General features: G+C 45.2%; 1 protein-coding gene and 1 long non-coding RNA gene across 2 annotated transcripts; one reads left to right on the top strand and one right to left on the bottom strand.

The window, feature by feature from the left end:
• Nucleotides 1-614: 614 nt before the first annotated feature.
• Nucleotides 615-3,469, bottom strand: LOC117611560 (uncharacterized). The gene is made up of 5 exons (XM_034339524.2): nt 3,226-3,469; nt 3,041-3,121; nt 1,706-2,866; nt 1,145-1,639; nt 615-1,072 (listed from the first exon to the last, which is right to left on the bottom strand). The coding sequence occupies exons 1-5, from the start codon at nt 3,422-3,424 to the stop codon at nt 753-755; spliced, it is 2,256 nt and encodes a 751-aa protein (XP_034195415.2). The 5' UTR covers nt 3,425-3,469; the 3' UTR covers nt 615-752.
• Nucleotides 3,470-4,208: 739 nt separating this feature from the next.
• LOC143305721 (uncharacterized) lies at nt 4,209-4,812 on the top strand. Its single transcript, XR_013062853.1, has 3 exons — nt 4,209-4,412; nt 4,480-4,557; nt 4,625-4,812. It is a non-coding gene; the product is annotated as an uncharacterized LOC143305721 (long non-coding RNA).
• The last annotated feature ends 15,402 nt before the right edge of the window (nt 4,813-20,214 follow it).

Below are 20,214 nucleotides of genomic sequence, written 5' to 3'. Positions count from 1 at the left end.
AAGAAACGTTCGAATAAAAAATCATATGATAGTATTGTTTTGATAGAACCTTTCAAGTAGTTGCCAACGCTTTGAAAATGATATATGTACATAATATCAAGAAATTTTGTTACGTATTAATCACATACACGACAACTGTTCATTTCTCAGGGCATGAATGTCTTCCAATGTATGATCTTCTTTTTCATTTTCGTCTGACGCGGTTTTAGGTGTTTGAATTAGGCTGCCCGGAGCTAGAAAATATGTTTAACATTGTTTTCGATATCAAATACGAATATAATACTTACCAACTACAATATAACGCTGCGCCATGCTTTTGTTCACCCCTAAACTTGGACGATCGATGTCTGGTTCAATGGTTTCACCGTGCGTCGCAGAATCATCCTTTGTTTTAGCAGACTTTTTTGAACCATCATCTGGCTGTATGATTTCCGTCAAACTATCATTTTCACGATTCTCATTTTCCTTCGCATCCTGAATATCTGTTTTTAATAATCAACAGAAAAGATACATTCCAATCAAAACACACTTGGAAACACAGTTTTTCATAAAATTATATTCTTATGTATATCAAACATTCGAGTCGATATTCGTTTTCAATACTGTTTATTTCCATTTTATTATCTATCAAAACGATATAAAATTGATACAAAATCCGTATAAAGTAATACATCACAAAATTTCAGCAATATTCATTTACAAAGAATTTACAAAGTTCCATTAAGCTGACAAATATTGATTAATTAATTAATTTAATTAGGCACCTCTTTACCCTGTGCCCCACCCAACGTTGAAACATGAGCATCGTTATGGAGTTTTCTAACCGATGGTTGAATCTCGGCCAGTTTTTCCCCGGGTTTTGTGGTTTCATTGTTGCTCCATTTGTTAAAATGTTCTGGGCTGTATGGGTAAGGATCGCCGGGTATTCTTATATAGTTTCCATCTGAAGTGTATTCTTCGTCTCTGTATTCCATTTCATCCGCAGGATTAACGTATCCTTGGTCGTTTTGAACGTCACTCGACGCAGCGGTGCTTTGTAGAGGTTCTTTGCTTTTCTTGACAATCGATTTTTCTAAAAGAAAGCACACGTGATCGTACTACAAACGTTGTTAAGACACTCGGTAGATTTAGAGAATCCCATTACCTGGCACAGCTTCCAAAGACATGGACTCGTACGTAGGATAAAAGTCATCCTCGTAAGGAGTACTCGCGTAATCGAAGCTGGCTTGAAAATCTTCGGACAGAGAACTTAATTGTCCTTCATTTTCCGCCTGCCTTTGATCCTGTCTATCGATCGCCATTCTACTATTTTCCCGCATACTTTGATCCTCGTCACGCGCACTATTCATCGACATCTCCATGTCCATTTCCCTATCAGCAATGCTGTTCAAACTGTCTCTGAAGTCCTGGTCCATCTCTGCCTGTCTTTGTTGATCAAAGTTTGCCGTTGTCTCCTGTCGACCCTCGACATTCACTCCCTGATTGTCAGAAGGATTCTCAGCGAGCTCCGTGTTGTCGCTTGACCTCTGATCAAATCTGCTTTCCGCTTGTACTTCTGCAGCGATGGGTACCGGTTCCGTCTCCTTCGCGGTGCTCTGATCGCTCCTTTCCCAGCCACTGTCAGTACTGGTGGAAAAATCTGACAAAGAGACGGTTGATAAGTGACACATGCAATGTTGTATAAAAATCGGCGTGTGTCACTTACCTAACGCCCTCTGCGAGGCGACAAAACCTACACTATTGTCGATTGTATCAAGAATTCGAGAAGAACCTTTTCGCGTAAAGCATGTCGATCCAGTGTGCAATTTCTTGCTATCCAACTTCTGAACATCGGCACCACTTCCGGCACGAGCAATGTCCGGCTTGAAGCTGGTGCGATCGTCCGAGGAGAATTCTGCTTCATCCTCTTCTTCGTTCATTGTTTCGTCGCTGGAAGAAGACGTAGGCACAGCCTGCACGTCTAATTTTGGTCGCGGTGCTTCGGGTCTTATAGACAGCATCTCAGCTTGTCTTCCATCCTCTGGTATGAACTGTTCTTTCGAAGGATCCACGGGCACTTTCGATCTCAGAACTAACTCTTTCCAAGCTGTCACCTCCGCGTCGACGTGTGTCCCTGGAGGAATGTTGTAGTCTTCGTCAACAACGCCTCCCTCGGTCATCATACCTGGAGACACGTTCTTCGAGGACTCAGATTTCTTTGCTAGCTGCTTAGCATTATTCAAAGGAGTTGTTTCTCTTCTTTCCATCTGTCCCTCTGTTTTCGCGTCTATACTTTCAGAATCCTTGGAAGAACTCATGGTCAATTGTAAATTCTTCATGTCGTAAACAGGAACCTGATAACCAGAACCCACTGACTGCTGAAGTTCCATATTTTCACTCTTTGCAACCTCTTCTGGAAGTCTGACACCCCACTGATGACGTAAGTTTATGTCCAAGTTATCGTGAAGGGTACCTTCCGCTTTCAGAGTCGGATCGTTTTGATCGGTATCACCGAGACCACCTTCCATGCGTATTACAGGCTTCTTTTTCTTCTTCTCTTTCTTTTCGTCTTTCTTTTCTTGCTTTTCAGGCATGTTTGGCTCTCGAATCGGTGGTTTAGTATTCCTGGGAGTGCAGCCCATTATTGTTCGAATCGAAGTGTCTATTTTTTCAGACAAAGCCAGAAGATGGTGACGAGGAGAAAAACGCTGGGATTTTTCATAATCGATATTGTTGTTCTTTGGGTCATAAAAGTTTCTTCTGTACTCGATGGAACCTTGATCGAATTTCAAGTTTATTAAACTCGCTTCGTTGGTTTCCGGATAATCGAGCACTGTCACTGGACCACCACTGATGCTCACTTTTCGAGCTTCCTGCATTCCATCGTCTACAAAGCGTTACATTAGCACTGCTCTACACGATCACAGTTATTATTTTACGCACGCGTTGTTCAATTTGAACATTATTGAAAAAAAAAGAAAAAAAAAAAAAAAAAAATTGTAATTTATTTGGTTGAAGCGATAAAGTCGAAATTTGGTTACAGGAGGCTTTATTTTCTCACCAGATCTGAAGATGTCTTTCAACCAAGAGAAGACATTGTCAGCTTTCTTTTTGTCTTTGTCTTCTGCATATCTTATCGACGCTGCAAGAATGAAATTTCTTACATAAGTAGATACCATTCGACGACACTCGGTTTGTAATCACCTTGTATGAAATTTTAAGCAATACCATTGACAAATGGCTTACCTCCAGATAAATTTCTCCTAAACGCAGGGTTAAAAATGGCTCGTACCAATTCGAAGGAACCAAAATGTCCCCTTAGCATGATTAAAAAATTGCGAAAATCGTACGCTACAAGTGACACTAGGTAAATTTTGTTATCGTCGACGTTTCCTGAATTTTCTGTCTCGATTGACCTCTCAATGATCTTCATTGACAGGTTCATCAGACTGTCTGCTTTTCCTAACTCGCTTCTCTACTTTTTCTATACGTTTTGTCGCTTGGTTCAGCGAAGAAAAAGAAGTGGCAACTACGTTGCCTTGAAATAATGAGAGAATGCTAGGAAAAGCGATGGTAGACGTAACTTTCGCATCAAGAAGTTGGCATCGAGACATAATTATTCCCAGCAAATCGACCCACGCGAGTTCCATCGACTCATCGAAGCCACAGCCTGGACTCCGGTTAATCATTGCCAAAACTTTTCTCCCCATGAGACCAGGGACCCTTCCGCGAAGCTTAATGCCATAATGGACAGTTTTCTTTCTCTTTTCGATTGCCTCCTTATTGATCCGAAACCACTAAACTCGTATGCGTTGCCTCGCAAACATCTTGCTTACGGATTCGCTTCAACAACATAAAATTACATAATTCAATAACAGGGAACGCGTTTATATACATAGATATGTACTACATATCTTGGATCGACTGAGTAAAGAACTTTGAATTTTTTAGAAGTAAAGCAAAATTTCTTGAATACGAGTACACTGCAACGAGCAAGTTTTGCATTTGCGATGCGCGCATACAGCTGCCGCGCCAAGTTTCGTTAAAATAATTAACGATAAAAAGCTTTCCTTAGAAGCTATTCAATAATATATCGTGCTATGACTGACGGTTTTAAGACTCTGCTCTTATTTCTGGGTAAAAGAATTATTCATCTTTGAGTTTCGAACTTCCTGCATCTTCCGGAAAAGAAATACGGTAAAATTTCTATTATGAACCTGTCTATATAATAAAAACAAAGAACATATGAAACATCGATGCAATTTTACTAAATTTTTAAATATGGTGCCGTAAAAGGAAACTCTACATTCCTGTATTTTTCATCATCCAAACCCTCCAATTTCCTTAAATTCTTCATAAAGTAATGCTGAGGCAAAGGTATATCGTGAGATACTTTCAATTACTCGAAAATGCAGATCGCGTAGCAGTGAAAGGTTAGGGTAACTATTTCTTGGAAATAATGTTTATTTCAAGCAATTATGAATTTGACTGTAATAACAGATCCATACTATCAGCATACTTGGACGTTTAGAAAGCTGTGGAGACAATTGAAGAATAAAATTCGTAAAGCACCTAAACGTAAGTACTTAACTTGCACTTACCTATTTTCTATTACTTGATATGTGGAAGCTAATTGATTTTACAGATTCCCCCTCAACTAAGGGGAAAGAAATGAATCCTACAGACACCGCTTCACCTGGCTCATCTGCTTCGTCGGAAATTCACGAAATATGGAAGCCCACTTATCGCGGTCGAACTCAAAGCAGCAGATTCTAAGTGCAAACTAATGTACCTAATATGTAACGAAATTTTATTTTATCAAATAAAATAGTTGGAAGCAATAGAAGTATTTTAATTGATCGAAATAGGTATTATACATTCGTTTCTGATAAATGTTCGCCGTGAAAAAGTGTTGGCGAAAAAAGATTACACGCAAAATGAATCGGTTCCTGTTTCCCAGGAAAAATAAATGTCTTACGTGTTATCAGATCTCCCAGGAGGAGATCCGAGGAGGGCGCCGCGCCGCGCCGCGCCGCGCCGCGCCGGTCGGTTCGTGATGTCGCATTCGAATGGCCATGGCGATTCGGCCCACGTACCGCAGCTAACCGTTAATAAAAGCTTAAAGGACATTATCGTAAGCATTCGGCGGGACATTAAAAAAGCGCACGTGCCTTTAACGGTAGCCCGGTCGATGCAATTTTAAACAGCTATTTCCGGCCACTGGCACCTATCGTCCGCGGTGACACATGTCCTCGATGCTGTTACACGAATCCAAGGGATCCACCCTTGCTTGAATACCAATCGCAAGGGGATCATACAGAAGGGTGAACGTCTGCTCGGGGACGTGTCCTTCGCGCAATCAAAACAAACATCCTCTTCCGTTTGATATCAATCCAGGTTATTTCTCCCCCTTGACTTCGGACTTTCAGGGGGATTAATTTTTTGTCACCTTTGTTTTTCTAAGGACGATGAGTACCTCCTATCGGTTGTTTCTTATTAAACATTGAAATCAGAGTGAAGGGTTGTTGACGGAAATGAAGGGTGGAGGACGTTTTCAATATCTTTCTCTACTTGAAGCATCGTTGAGGGTAGCGTTCGCGACGTACCATCGTTCCTTCGCGGAACCCGTGCGGTTATTTTTTTTCACCGGTCCAAGAGGAACGAAGGGTGGGACATTAGCCATAAATTCGTGAGTCCCCAGTGGCAAATAGCGGAGGAGCCGCCATGCCAATTGTATAAATTGGCTATGACAAACTTATCGTCCTGCTGCTATGCGGCTATACACAGGCCTCGCGATCCGGCACAAGTCCCCTACACGTCCTACGGGGTCGATACTATTTCCGTTGCTAGGAATTTCGTGCAGGTGCGTTACCACCGTGGTTCCCCCGTGATCGTTTGAGACATCGTTCCCCGGAGGTCTACGGGAAAACGTGACGTTCCACCTTTAGCCGCTCACGTACCACCGACTGCTTTTGTCCTGCGATTCGTCGTCGCGTACGACCTTTTCTTTTCCAGACTGGAGTTCGTAAATCGTACGTTTTCCTTTCGAAGGAATTTTCTGACAGGGGTTCGCAGCCAACTCGTACAAGGTTAAAAAATAAAAAATAAAATTCTCGAGAACTACATATGTATAGTAGGTATAGATTTCGATCCAGTTAAGAACGATTAACAGGCCATTGTCGTCGATCCGCAGATCAGAATCGCGACGATTAATTCCCGGGTCTGTCGTCGACAATCGTTCAAGTTGGAAAACGATTTTGCCACCCGTTCGAAGCGTGTCGAGGAAGAAGGGTGAGTTTACATTTAGGGGGTAGCGCGTGGGGGTGAAACCGCTCGTTTATCAGTAACCGACTCTAGTGAAAGCGACACCGAGCCTCTACGCCGCACGAATAACAATCCTGCCCCAACCCTTGCGCGATCCCGATGCGAAAAGTATTGGCTCAGCCACCCTCCACGGCCTCCTTCGAACCTTGGACATTATTTACACGGCCAACCACCTTTTTCTTTTTTATTTTCAATTCACTTAGAAGCCAGCGAGGAATTTTCTGGCTTTAAAATCACCCGTTTCGGTCCCTCCTTTTTTCGAAACCCACCCTTGAGAATTCGAGACGTCGTTTCTGATTTTGACCGATTTTATAATAGAAAGTGAAATAAAAATTGTATCATGACCTCGTATGCCTCGATGGTAGGAGCGAAGAATAGAGTAGAGGAGGACGCGAAACACGGTTCAAGGGTGGATCAATCGCACCTCCCGTTTCGGGTAGCCTCTTCTTTATAAATGAGAGAACGAAGGGGGTGGACGTTCGAGGGATGAGACGAGTTTCGAAGCTGCAGTTTAGATATTCACCGGTTGATTACCGTCCCGATGGGGTAGGCCCACGGAAAGGGGAATCCCCTGGAGGACGCTAACTCGACAACTGACAAATTAGCCCGCCGCCACGACGACACTTGTAAAATGGCTCGACAAGAAGATGGCCCGGCTCTCCGCTTCGAATTTCACGCCGCTACGGATCGAAACGTGTAGTCCAAGTCGATTAACCCCATGGAGACACGATTTAATAGACTCCTGATTAATGGAAATAAATTACCCGTTTAACCTGACAGAAATTTACGCGCTGGCTGTAAGCTATTTTTGATTCTCCACAGCACAATAACGTACCGCTCGAACCGCTTCAAAGGAAGATAAGAATTCAAAGAAGAAACCGATCTTCAAAGCAAGCCATGTAAAAAGAGGGAACCTCATGGCGCGGAACACGCGACGAGCAGCAGAAAAGTGGTAGCTAAATGTTGTTCAAGATGGCAGGTGGATTCCCTCGGTTGTCACGAGATTCTGTCTTTCTCCCTGTTCTCGCGAGTGGATTTCAGGGCTTTGTAGTCATCCATTTCCAAGCTCACCCCCGTGCATTATTTAAATAAACAAGAGACTAAGCAGGGATGGGCAGATTGGCTGGCATCTCTTATTCCGCGAGGCAGCAGTTCAGTGACGAACAATTATCCCCTCCATCGGGGGGGGGGGGGGGGGGGGGGGGGGGAAGAAGAGTTTGTCGGCTGACGAAGCGACAGCCCATAGGGGGTGCAGACGCTGTACCCGCGCCTTCTAATGAATTTTAAATTGCCTCGCATTCATAATGCAGCCCCGTTGACAGTCGGGATGAACCGGAGATGACAAAGTAAAACGGTTCGACTTAATATTTCCGGCTGCGAAACGAGCCAAGACGTGAGACGCGAAAATTACAGGGGTCCCGATGCTGGATAACATCAGCCACAGACTTTCTCTTCTCGCTATGTTTATATAAATCTAAATTCTTCTGTTCGTCCTTTAAAAGATATACTCGTACGCGAACCTGTTAAAGAGCTCTTCTGGTTTAAAGGCAATTTTCACGAGTTTCTGTTTCTCCGCGATCATTTTTCAAACGGAAATATAAATTTCTTCGAGCGTGTTTAGGTCGAACTTGTGAAAGTCGCGAGTGGTTTATTGTTTCTCGCCTGGGGTGAGTCACTTTGGACAGACTACTCGTTTATGTTTGAAAGTTTTAAACAAAGTTGTTTAACGCATTCTTGCCCGGTGTTATTTAACGCGTTTACTGCGATGACGGTCAACGCCAATGACCAGCGCCTCGAATGTAATGTAATCTGGAATATCCAGAATGAATAATAAAATGAATCTTCAGGCGAACATGCAGGATTATTTTGAAACTACAACAGAATCTCGCGTCACGAAACGAAAGGTTGTTTTGACACGTATAATTTCACCGACCAATTATCTGGATACATTCAGCGATGTGCTTTCGTGTCGGTTATAGATTCAAGCGTATCATCAACAATGTTACAGTTATTTAATAGCGAACAATGGACGATCGTTGCGTGCGAGATACATGCGTGTAAATTATTAGTGCCGTCTTCCTGTTGGCTACCTGGCTCGTTTGATACATTGTATACCGGCTACTGACCAACCGAATATTAATTTTTACGACAGATTCGAATCTCACGCTGCACGAACGAAGCTTTAGCGTGCTCCTTTCAAATGATCCGTGGCAATTGATCGTGAGAAGAGAAGATTAAAATTTTTAAAGGCTAGCAGCGTGAACGCGAACAGCTGAAGAGAAGATCGTTCGACTAATTATATGTTATCAAGAACAGAAAGTGTGTTATAGATTTAAAGTGTAGATTTCTTTTCTATGAAATTTGAAAATTTATTATTCGAGGTGATGTTGCGTATTTTTATTAAGCAGAAAACACGTTGAAGCAATTATCGCTCTAGACAACAAGAACCATTCGGAAACCGCATTCTCCCCCAAAAATACCAGTCTGACCATCGGTGGCCTGGGTTAACATTGCTACAGAGGGTAAATTGCTGCCGCTATGTAGACTATTGGGTAGCTGCACCGAATTGGCGGCACGGTTTCTTGACGTGCATAAACCGCGAACAATTCTGGAGGAACGGCAACGAGAAGATGCTGACGATGAGTGCAGGCCACGGAAGTGGCGTCTTGGGAGCAGTGTGCTCGTTGCACATGCAGCAGGCGCGTCTCGGTGCCATGCCGCCATGCCGATGCGATGCCGTATCGAACGAATTGCCGAGCGAAATTCCACGGAATTCGGGACGAGGCGTGTTTATTGTTCGCGATCAGCCCCTGGGAAGCTGCGCGGTGGACGCGAGGGAACACGAGACAGGTAACCGAGAGAACCGGACGAAAATAGACTGGACAGGCATCTGGCCAACGTCCTCGACGTACCCGATAAACACCGCCACTCGACCAGCCAACCTCGTCCACGAAAAACCCTGCTATCTAACGCTTCTTTGATCACCACCACCACCACCACCACCACCAGATATCCCTCTGGCTCCATTGCTGCGTCACGATCAAAGCATTGCTTCGATTAACGTCCTTTGCTATTGACGGTTTCTCGATTGGGGCGAGCTTCTCAACCACTTGAGAGAAGCTTGCCGAAATCGTGTGGCAAAAGCTAAAGAAGTTTCAATTAAAAATAAAACGATCGTACTCATCGTCATTTGACACTCTAACGACTAACGAGTAAGAAAAATTCCATGAACTTTACCAACGGGTATACCGTCGGCGTCAGACGAACTCTCCCTGGAAGGCAAGCAGGCAGGCAGGCAGGCGATCGAACAACTTCGAACTCTGTCTCTGGTGTTGGTTGCAGGCAACGAGAGGGGGATGATTTTACCTAGCGAATTTGCTGTCAGTGTCTGCGGCCGGATGTTGCGCCAGTGATACAAGCTGGATGATACTTCGCGCCCTGGGGCCATTTCGAGTCTGTAAGTTAGCCACGTACAATTACCATACATCTCGACTCGCGTTCCCGTTACAATGTTTCGACGAACGTTATGGATAGGTACGCCGCGCCGGTAGGTACCGACGGTTATCTAACTTCTACCGGATACGGTAACAGAACGGAGAATGGGAAAATGGTAGTTTTGACGAACGGTAGCCGAGCTAAGATGCGAAGATTAAGGAAAGGTTAAACATTACTGAGATAAGTGCGACTACTAATCAAGTTGCATAAATTGTTCCTCGTTAACAAACGAGGGTTTATTTTATTCAATTAGAACCGACGGATAAAATAAAGTGTTGAAGAGTCGTTGGAAAATCTGAGTTTAGCAAATTAAGAAGAGAAAGTAGAGAAATCAGTTGAAGCGTTTGCCTGTACGAGCTTATAAATGTCAGTGAAGCCGGTGAAGCCGGTGAAGCCGGCGAATCTGTCACCCTGACAAGCTGCGGTTTTTTTTCTTGGCTAAACTGCCAGCAGGGAGCGTCTGTCCGGGCAGGGGGTGAGATTTAAAACAATTACAAGGAGTCGAGCCTGGAAGAAGAAGAAGAAGGAGGAGGAGGAAAAGAAGAGGGGAGCTAATCTTGAGGGTGGTTTAATTAAAAGTGGTGCCAACTGACGGGTGGCCATCGATCAACACCGCCACGTCGTCGACTGACGTTTACAATCGCATTCCCGTATTATTCTATGACAGTCCTGCTGGCGTGGCAGCGTGGAAACGAGTTCTACTTTTGTTCGTAATAACTTCTAGTCACGGACCGGCTGGCTCGAATCAAATTTATCGTTGTAATTCACCGCGACGTTAAAGACTCGTCTGTTCTTAACACCCAAGTGTCGTTAGAGGCGTTTTCAGCCCCTTTAAAGAAGCGATTTACGTTTCTTGAGAAAACTATTTCCTGATGCGATCGATCACGGAACAATCTCAGGACCGAAAGGACGAACTTAGTGGAACTCGAGGACATCTTGGTATTCGAAATATGTTTGTCCAAAGGATTCGGTAAGGACAACGTCTGGAGTGATTCTGCTTGGTATTTCGAAAGCGATCGGTATGTGTCGAGAATGTCCACTCTGTGACGTTCTAACGCCCTGTCACCCTTGTCGACCTTTGCGTGCTCGAGTATCCCTTCGAGACATTCCTCGACTGTTTCGAACGTCTTGGAACATTAATTGCAGAAAAAGATCGCTCGTTAATTACACAACTCAAGGAGGATTGTAATGACAAAGTTTTTACAAAAGTAAATCAAGACCCGAATCTCTTTGAAAACGGGACTCGGGGCTCGGACTCGACCACCCTTAGGTCGATCAAGTCGGATAAAAACAAGAAAGTGCAGCCACGTTGAGACACGATCGACGAAGAGAGACAGGGGTTGAAGGGGGTCGAGAAAGGATCGTGGGACTTTGCGTGCAACTCGGTCATCCCTCGTGTTCTTCGAGAATTTATGCCGCTTGTCCCTACGCCGTCCTAACTAGTCCACTCGCTTACTTACTCACCACGACCTAAGGAACTTGCGGCTGCCCGTGTCCGGGGGCGGGCCACCCTTGAAATATCACCTTTCCGCTCAACTTTATCGGACTTGGACGCCCATCATTGTCCCTTTTTTTTTTTTTTTTTTTTTTTTCAAAAGAAGTAAAAGAAGCAGAATCTTGTCAGAAGGACGAATCTCGTGGAGGCAACACCAGTACGAGGGAATTTACATAGAGGCGAACAGTTTTATCGCTGGCTACAACCCTCTTGTTCCAGGGATCTGGCGTTTCCAGCGGACTCTCGGCTCGAGATTAGCTTTTGAATTTAGTGGCGGCTTCGATCGGGACCAGTTGCTTTCGAGGGTCGATCCGCTGTTTTTAACGCGATTGCCTCTTACGGGGGGTTGCTCAACCCTTAACTCCCGTCACTTTTAACCTCTACTTTTATCGAGGACCGTTGGTGCTTCTTTTTTCAAGAAGCTTAAGGATAATGAAAAAAAGGTTGAGAAGGATTTTGTAATTGATAAAACTTATTATTATTATAAGAGTTGTAATGGTCGGAAGTTGTAATTATAAGGCAGTAATTGAGGTGAAATTGGAAGCGGTGTGCGGCAAAGAAGCATAGGATCCCAGAAGGTGAACGTGTCGGGCGGTTGGTATCGCGAGGGTGCTTTAACCGAATTGCTATGGAAGCTAGCCCTCGAACGAGCAGTCGTTGTACGCGCCCCTTTCGCTTAACGAACCGCAAATGCGTTGTTTTAACGACGTCATTAATATTTAACCAAATATCTGGCCGCTATTTTGCGTGACCCAAGACCGTGCGGTCTCGGAGAACGTCACGGCTACCCATTTGCACACGATTTACCTAATTCCTCGAGGCTGATCATCTGATGTTTCAATGAATTTTCACATTTACACTTACTAAAATTACTAAAATTACTAAAATTAGTAAAATTAGTAAAATTAGTAAAATAAAAAAAATAAAAAAATTCACCGTACCCGCCACCTCAGCTAAAATTCCTCTTTCCAGTTCAAAGATCTTTTCTCTGTTTCGAAGAATGAAGAGAAGCAGTAGTAGCGGAGGGCTGCTAACTAGACCGCTTCGAACGGCGCTAACTCATTTTTCTAATTACGCGGCCACTTCTGGTCGCGACGAAGGCGAAGACGTCGATGGCAAACAGGAAAGAGCTGGGAAACTCTTGATGGTTAAACTTGGGTGTTGAACGTGCCAAGCTGGCATCGCAGGAGGACTTTGGTGGACGAACGTCGGAGAACGAGTGTGTCTGCGAAAAAGGGCGGAGGGACCAGGGGTTAGGACCCTTTGGTAGATCAAAGCGCCCCCAAAGATCAATACGCTCGTGAGAGTCGAGGGGCTGGTGGTGGTGGTGGTCGGGATGGCAGAAAGAGAGGCAGGAAACGCGGAAGAGAAGAGAAGAGAAGAGAAGAGGCCGATAGAACGGTTGATTGAGGGCACAGGGCATTAGCGGGCCGGGCTATCTGTCTTTCTCGCTTTCGTCCGGTCTCTTGTCTTTTCTCTTTGCAAACACGTCACGTAGCACTTTTCGGAGCCGAGCGGAAGCAAAGGGGCATAAATAGGCGCAATTAAGGCAGTCGATGCGAGAGCCGCGATCTTCGGTAAAATTCCTCGCGACGATCACGAGTCGGCGGAAGCAATTTAGCCTGCTTGTGCTTGCTCTTCCTTTTCCTTTTCTTCTTCTTTCGGACCTTAACAGAGAATCTTGAAGAGATACGTCGAGTCATCTGATCGATACTGGTCTACGTTCTATGTAATTTCAAACATCAGAAGACGCAAGAATTTTCTCGTCCCGTGGAAAGAAAATATTTCATTGGTCGTAATGAAGAGTTGCCAGACTGTAAACTGTGTCCGAAATCCAGGGATTTCGATGAACGCGAAGGTTGGACAAAAGGAAAAAAAAAGGTAACGAGATCGAACGCGAAATCGTCAAGTTGCGCGATAATTGGCAACGGGGTCACAGAGGCAATCGTATGGCCCCCTGAAAAATGGCGATTCAAAGTAATTTAAGCTGGGCTCGCGGGCCTCTATAGATCACGAGGTTTCGCAGCGAGAATATTTAGGGAGTTAATTGCCGGTATATTTTATTAGAATTGCGCGAACCTCTCGGCTGCCTCGTAAATTCCTTTCGTTGGATGTCCCTACATTTGAACTTTCTGCCAGGCTGATCCTTTTCCGTTCTTCTCTCGCTGCTAGCCCCGTCTTTCTAATTAAACGTTCCGGCGGCATTCGTCTGCCAAAAACTCGCAACTACAGCAAAAGTTCAAAGGGAAGGAATTTCTTAAACGCGTTTATTTTCACAAACTTCTAACGAGATTCGAAGCGATTACTTGTCACTACTTCGCACAGGTTTACCAAGAAATTTTCTTCTGGACAAATCGCGTCTCTCGACTCGAGGAGAAAAATGCGATGCTATTAATTTCACGGACAAAGATTTTACGAGCGAGTGGATACGTCCCTAAAAGACGGCTGGCAGCTGGAAAAGATTCCGCTCTGCGTTCGTGACCAACATTAGTAACTCTTTTTTCCCCTTCACACCCTTGTGTTGCTCTTCTACCAGCTTCGCGAGTATCTTTGGAGATGGCGAATTACGAAGCGACGTACCTATTTCGTTCGATTCCATCTCGTTACATCTGACTTGTCGTCGCTGTAATTAAGCTCCGCGAGTCTCGACGACACGGCCCGAGGGTATCCTCTCAAGTTCCCGTTTGTAGTAACTAAATGCGTTTGACAACGGAAGCCTCCTGTGTCTCCCCTTGCCGCCTGTCTTAGCCGTGAGCGATGTTCACCGTGCCCGTGGAATAATCGCGACTGTGCTCGCAGGTCGAGCGGAATATAACCAGTTGTTTGTTATTCAATTATAACGCTAGACGAGGGTTAAAAGTGCAGGCGGGAACCGGCCATGGAAAAAATATCCAGGCATCGACGGAGAGCGTGTCATGAGGTCACCCCGCCCGCCGACGCGCGACGGTATAAATATTTCAAGTCCCGAATTAAGAGGAGATGATAAAGCGGTTCCAAGTAAAGCGCGGCCGCCCGGCTTCTGGCTCCTATCAGACCGGCCCGTTCGCTCTTCTGCCTCGCTATCTGACCTCTCCTATCTCTTTTCTCTTTGTCGCTTACGCCTTCACCGTGCTATTCTCCGTCTCGTATCAACAGTCTCGGTCCCCCTTTTCGGTCGCTGTCTTCTCGAGGGCTGTCAATCTCGAGTGACGGGACGAAACGTTGCTCGATCCCATATATCCAGAGGGGAGCAGACCACTTCATGAAAGGCGAGCAGGCGACGCCCGACAAGGAAATGAGAATATTAAAAATCGAATGCGACTCTCGTTTTTCTGTTTACAACGGGCAGTACGTGATCACCATCGCGGGGAGAGTCGCCCTCGAGGAAGGAAATTCCATCGGTTTCTCATGGAATAATAGGCCGCCCCTTAAATCCTTACGTCGTTCCAACCCCTTCTCGATTCCCGAAGGGTCGTGAACGTGCGATGAAATCAACAAGAACAACAACCACCAGCAGCATTGTGCGGCAGCAAAGGCACTCGCCGCTGCCTCGAGTGACATCCGTGAAAGGGTTGCCAACCACCCTACTTCTTCGAGCTTCTTCGAGATCTACCAACCGGAAGGGTTCTTAACTAGTGGGGCGGACGTCGCCTGATTGCCAGCCTGTTATTGCCTGTCAATTGTTCGCGTTCCACGTTATTAAATTAATATTAGGGGTAAACTCGAGCCTGGCCAGTTGTCCGAGTTTTCCTTTATTTCCCAACAATTTCCCAGGGGGATTTTCTCCTATGGAAACCCTATCGCGACGCGTGACACTTGCTCCGGTCAGCTGTGCGATCTGGTCCAATCCACGTGTCAACAGTTGACCCTTTCGTCCATAATTGTTTCAGTAGGGCGTGAATTGTACGGCTCATGGGAATCGGGAATCGTGAATCGTTTTGCTCTCAAGTTCCTTCGATTTGTCTACTATTTTCGAGAGATTTTTTCAACTAACAATAAGTAGACTGGAGTGAGAATAATCATGAAAGATGGATTGAATGGGAAGAAGTGCAAGATAATAGCGATATCGAGTGTTTCTCTTTCATTCGCTCTAGACTCTAGACTCTAGACTCTAGACTCTAGACTCTAGACTCTAGACTCTAGACTCTAGCTGTTGTTTCCTCGGACAAGTAGATAGAGGTAAGCGCGGTGGAGGGTCGGTACGGTGCAGGTCGTTCGCTCGTCGGGCGTCCGTACGCCACCCTGTTATTTTCTGGAGGGCAAATTATCTCGGGGCCGTGGCGCGGCGCGGCGTGGCGGCGGTTGCAGCCTGCTCTCGATGCACTTGCCGCGGTGGCAAGCCGGTCCCGAGCATTACCCCGGCTAGTTGCACAGAAGAAGTAGCATCTTCGCGCACGTATCTCGAGCCACCACGGCGCATCAAGGCACGTCCTACTGGATTGCGGCTCCAACGATCTCGCCGTACTGCTACCTGCTCTACGTACCTTGGCTATACCGACCTATTCGAATGCCACTACCTTCGTGAAATATCAGGTCAACGAGAAATAAGAAAATCGATCAACGGCACGAAATTTTTACGCCAAAGTAAAATTGTTGTTAACAAGATTTCGTGAAAAATAGATATCTATTCGTTGTGTCGCCACTGGTTCAAGACTGGTTCGAGGGTTTTAATACAGAGAAACGCGTCAGCTCGGGCTCAGCGAGTACTACCTATCTCTGCTGGTAGGATATTTTTGGCAAAGAGAGAGAGAGCGGACGTTGGTTATCGCCAACGCCTGGTCACCAGCTTGACGTGGTTCTGCAACCTCTTAAGAACATGCCGCGTTCAACTTTTTTTATTTCCTCTAAAATAGTCAAGTGGATAGCTTTCGTATATTCGTACTTCAAGTTTAACAAGGAAGAGAAATATATATATAATACTTTGAAAATAAAAACACGAGGAAGAAAGAAAGCTTGCGACTGCAATTAAAACGTCCCTAGGCAGTTGGTAACTTTTCGAAAATCGTAATGTTTTTATTTTCTCCTCGAGCCGTTAATCTCTGCATCGGCAAATGAATCTTCGGTGCAACCCTTGGTGGTGGGCGCATCCGCGGCAGGTGCGGCCACGGCTTCTATCGAGCTTTAATTCCAATAGAAACGACCCCGTACGCGGAGGGTCGGGGTCGAAAGCTACGGAACCGTAGTCGCTTTAACAAGGCGAACTCATTACCATTCGTCAATTTGACCTACGTTCCGCCAGAGTGACCAATGGCTCTCTATTCCGTGTAATGGCTTACGGTCCGACATCCGTCACCGTGGCACCCAGGGCCGTTATAACTGGAACACCCCGTCCCATACACTCGACTACCATTCTCGAGCCATTTTACAGTGGCAGAGGGTATCCTTTCTTATTCGAAGATATTCGAAGATATTCGAAGATATCCTCTAACTATTCCCATTCCTATTCCTATCTAGAAAGTAGGTAGCTTTACCGACAGGTGCACTTTCACTTTTATCTTTGATTGATTTCCAAATGATTACGTCAACTAAAAATCTCGATCCGACCTCCCTGCACGCTCGTAAACAGACCTGTGTCTAACTGCATTCCGAATAACCAATGTCCCATTTAGCCTAGTTCATTCTTACTAAAATCCAATAGTCTCTATTTCATCTCTAAAATCATAAACATGTCACGTGAAATTACACCGGCGACGATTTACGCGGTGCCATTGGAAACAGCCACCGATTCGAATAAATAAGCTACATAGATAAGTGTGACCGCACGACACGAGGTAAATTCCAACGTTTGACTGGGACGGAAAACTCGAAGCAATCTTATTGGAAGAACAAAGAGGGTAGAGACGGTCAGCGCGTATGGCACGGAACGTGGCCCCGGGGTTAAACGAGTTCCACTAACGAGTTGACAAATCGAGTCTCGGGGGGGTCGTGGCGAAGTAGACCTATAAAGCGAAGGTCGAAGGGGGTCGGGGTTCACGTCGTACGTATCACCCGTTACTGCACTCCGACACGTTTATTGCTCTTGTTCGCGGCCTCGTAACGAATGACTCGACGGCAGCCTCTCGAAACTGCCATGCCAGCAGAAACAGGGAGGAACACCCGGGGACGAACAGACGAACGAGAGAGTAAGACGAGCCGAGTTCGTTGTTCTCGTTACAGTGGTGTACGTACATACATACGCATGCCAGGATCGGATCTTCTTCTTTGTTCGAGAAGAATCCGTCTTTGCAGATACCTATTTTATAAACTTCAAGTACCTATGCGAAACGATCGAAAATTCGGTTCGATTCAAATTCGAAATAAGGTAAACGTCAACTGGCTATCGCACGAGAACGCGATGGGATCGATAGGTTTAAAAGCACTCCTCTTCTGGATCCCTTGCGGACCAGGCTCGGCTTGCAATACCTAGCGGAGTTTATTCGACATTGTTGAATGGCGGCAGTTGTAAAAATGATAACGGATGACCCATGGAGGCTGGTCGGCCCTCCTGGGTAATGAAGTACGGTCAGTACGGCTGGCCCTTTGCCGAATGCCAGGCATCTCTTAGAACGCGTTCCCCTCGGACGACCTACACTCGGATTTACACCCCGTCTTGGACACCCGTCACTTTGCACTAATACAGGGGATGTTCGCTTCTGCATTACCCACGAAGAATTAGCTGGAAAATTTTATTACTTAAATCTGTTAAGCAACTTTGCCTTTTTCTATAAATGAAACCAGTCTCTTGGGATCTTTGCTTGGAACCGGTAAACTTTAACATTTTATTGGCACGAATGTTGCTTCTCTGCATCGAAGATACAAAGTAGCAATGATGTAACCGTAGAAAGATGTTTGACCACGTAACCAAGCAGAAGACCGTGCAGGATTCGAAGGGGAGGGAAGCCGTCGAAGGGAGGACGACGGAACGATACGCGTTGCAGCCTTCATAAAATTCCCCGCTACTACCAGGAAACACAACGCAGTCTGTAATTAGCACTTGACGATGCATTAGTACCGTGCGGTCTCCCTCGTCTCGCCGCGCCGGAGAACGCCCTTGCAATAAAGTTGAAATGACCAAACGTCCGTCGTTAGTCAGCGAGCAACGCTCTTGGAAAACTGGTCCTTCTACGTTTTCTCAAGCAACGAGCCATTTGTAACCATTACGTGTCGCTGATCAAAACGAAAGGTACTTTGTAACATCGATGACTATTAATTTTCTATTTAGTATCCTGTTTCTGATATCAATGAAGCGAACAAATTCATATTGCATTGTTCCAACAGTTTGCCAATAATGGTTGATTAAGTTGGCTGTTTCGAGGAATATGATTTATACTATCCTAGGGATTGATTGATACCGAGTACACGCGATTTATAAAGGTAATCGCGATTGTTAGATTAGAATTTTTCATCCTAGTTTCCTCCTAACGTATACGCATGACAACCTGTTGTAAATATATTAGTACCTAAAGTGTATATTTGCATCAATAGTGCGAGCTAGTGTTTTGGTTGCTCCAAAGACTGCCTTTCCGATGAGTGTCAATCACGTTGCGAAAATTGTCGAGAGATTGCGAAATAGAGACCCACCAAATGCATAGCAATTCCGACGATCGTTTCTACGCAATTTGTAAACGATTGTTGCAAGGAACGTTCAATAAATATGGTTTTAAAATTGCTTTATTTCTCGCGGCGCTGTAGCAAAGCATCAATCGATCAGAATCGTCGGGATTTCGAAATTGTAATTTCAATCGCTGAATTGTTCGGTACGTTTCGCCGGGAGAAAGACAATGTTCCCACAGAAACGAGTTTCGTTACATTTTTTTCAATACCATAATAGTCATGGAATTTTTCAACCATTCCATTACGATTACCACCCCTATGTTTTCAATTAAAATTAAAACATCTTCAGTGAAAACGAACAAAGTAATTCAAAGAGTTGCCTTTAATGATCACTGATGCTTCGTTAAATAATTGTAATTTCTATAAGATTACAATGTTTTGTGGAACTACATCAGCGAACGCTTGGCCAGTGATTCATAGAAATTTTTCGCGATCGAAATTGCATCGTTTCCAAAGAAACATATATTTTCCCATACTTAATCTCAAGTTACGATCATTAGCAGCGAAACAGAGAAAAAGGACGAGCAAGTATCGATAATGAATCGCGGGTACCTTGTTCGACAAGTCCACGGAGATCTGGAAAATTGCATCGCGTAGATGCTTAGAATCGATCGCTGCATCGTTGTTACAACAACAGTGTAACTAAGAAGGTTGCACATAACATATCCTTGAACATCGATAAAATTAAAAGCTTCCGTGTTGATAATTATTTGACCACCTATGATTTTATTACCGCGTTGTGTTTAAACGTGTATACCATACTCCAGCCTCCCAAAATGATTTTAAAATTGCCTGAAAACGATGAATTATTCATCGATACTATTAAAATACCTAATAATTGTAAAACAGACGAACTCGGTTCAATGCCGATACTCTAGTGCCGCTGATCCGCAGAAAGAATAGCCGTTCGACACGATCCATGCATTCCCAACAACGTATCGACACCATAGCTCGTAAAGCATTGGCCGAAAGTGTACGGCCGTGTTGGAAGGCAAGCAGAGGTCACGGGCAGGACGTTAAAGGAAGGCCGCGATCTGGTCTCGGTGGCTGGACGAGCGGAGTCGGTGGAGAAGCGTACGGTGGCGGTGCGGTCGGTGTAGTCGGTGTAGTCGGTGCAGTCGGTGCAGTGGATGCAACGGTCGGTGCAATCGTCGGCGAGGCGGTGGGCGCGGCCGTTCTCCAAAGGCCGAGAGGTCGTCCAGACCCGCTGGGAACCAGCGATTGTCGCTTGTGCCTGTGCTTCGAAGAGCACGCACTCTTTCCTTCTCTTTCTCTCTCTCAAACTGTCCGTTTCTCTTGAAGCACGGCCATCGCCGTGCAACCTGCGATTACAGGAACGATTTTCAGAT

The sequence above is a fragment of the Osmia lignaria genome, chromosome 10 (assembly GCF_051020975.1).
Source record: "Osmia lignaria lignaria isolate PbOS001 chromosome 10, iyOsmLign1, whole genome shotgun sequence".
Classification (NCBI taxonomy): domain Eukaryota; kingdom Metazoa; phylum Arthropoda; class Insecta; order Hymenoptera; family Megachilidae; genus Osmia; species Osmia lignaria.
Note: the sequence above shows the minus strand (reverse complement) of the source record. Positions and strands in the feature narration are given on the sequence as shown.

Excerpts from the sequence above, each read along its gene's own strand:
- LOC117611560 (XM_034339524.2), bottom strand. The coding sequence starts at position 3,424 with ATGAACCTGTCAATGAAGATCATTGAGAGGTCAATCGAGACAGAAAAT. Across the intron at positions 2,867-3,040 it reads GAAAGACATCTTCAGATCTG|ACGATGGAATGCAGGAAGCT; the intron begins GTGAGAAAATAA and ends AACGCTTTGTAG. Across the intron at positions 1,073-1,144 it reads GTCTTTGGAAGCTGTGCCAG|AAAAATCGATTGTCAAGAAA; the intron begins GTAATGGGATTC and ends GCTTTCTTTTAG.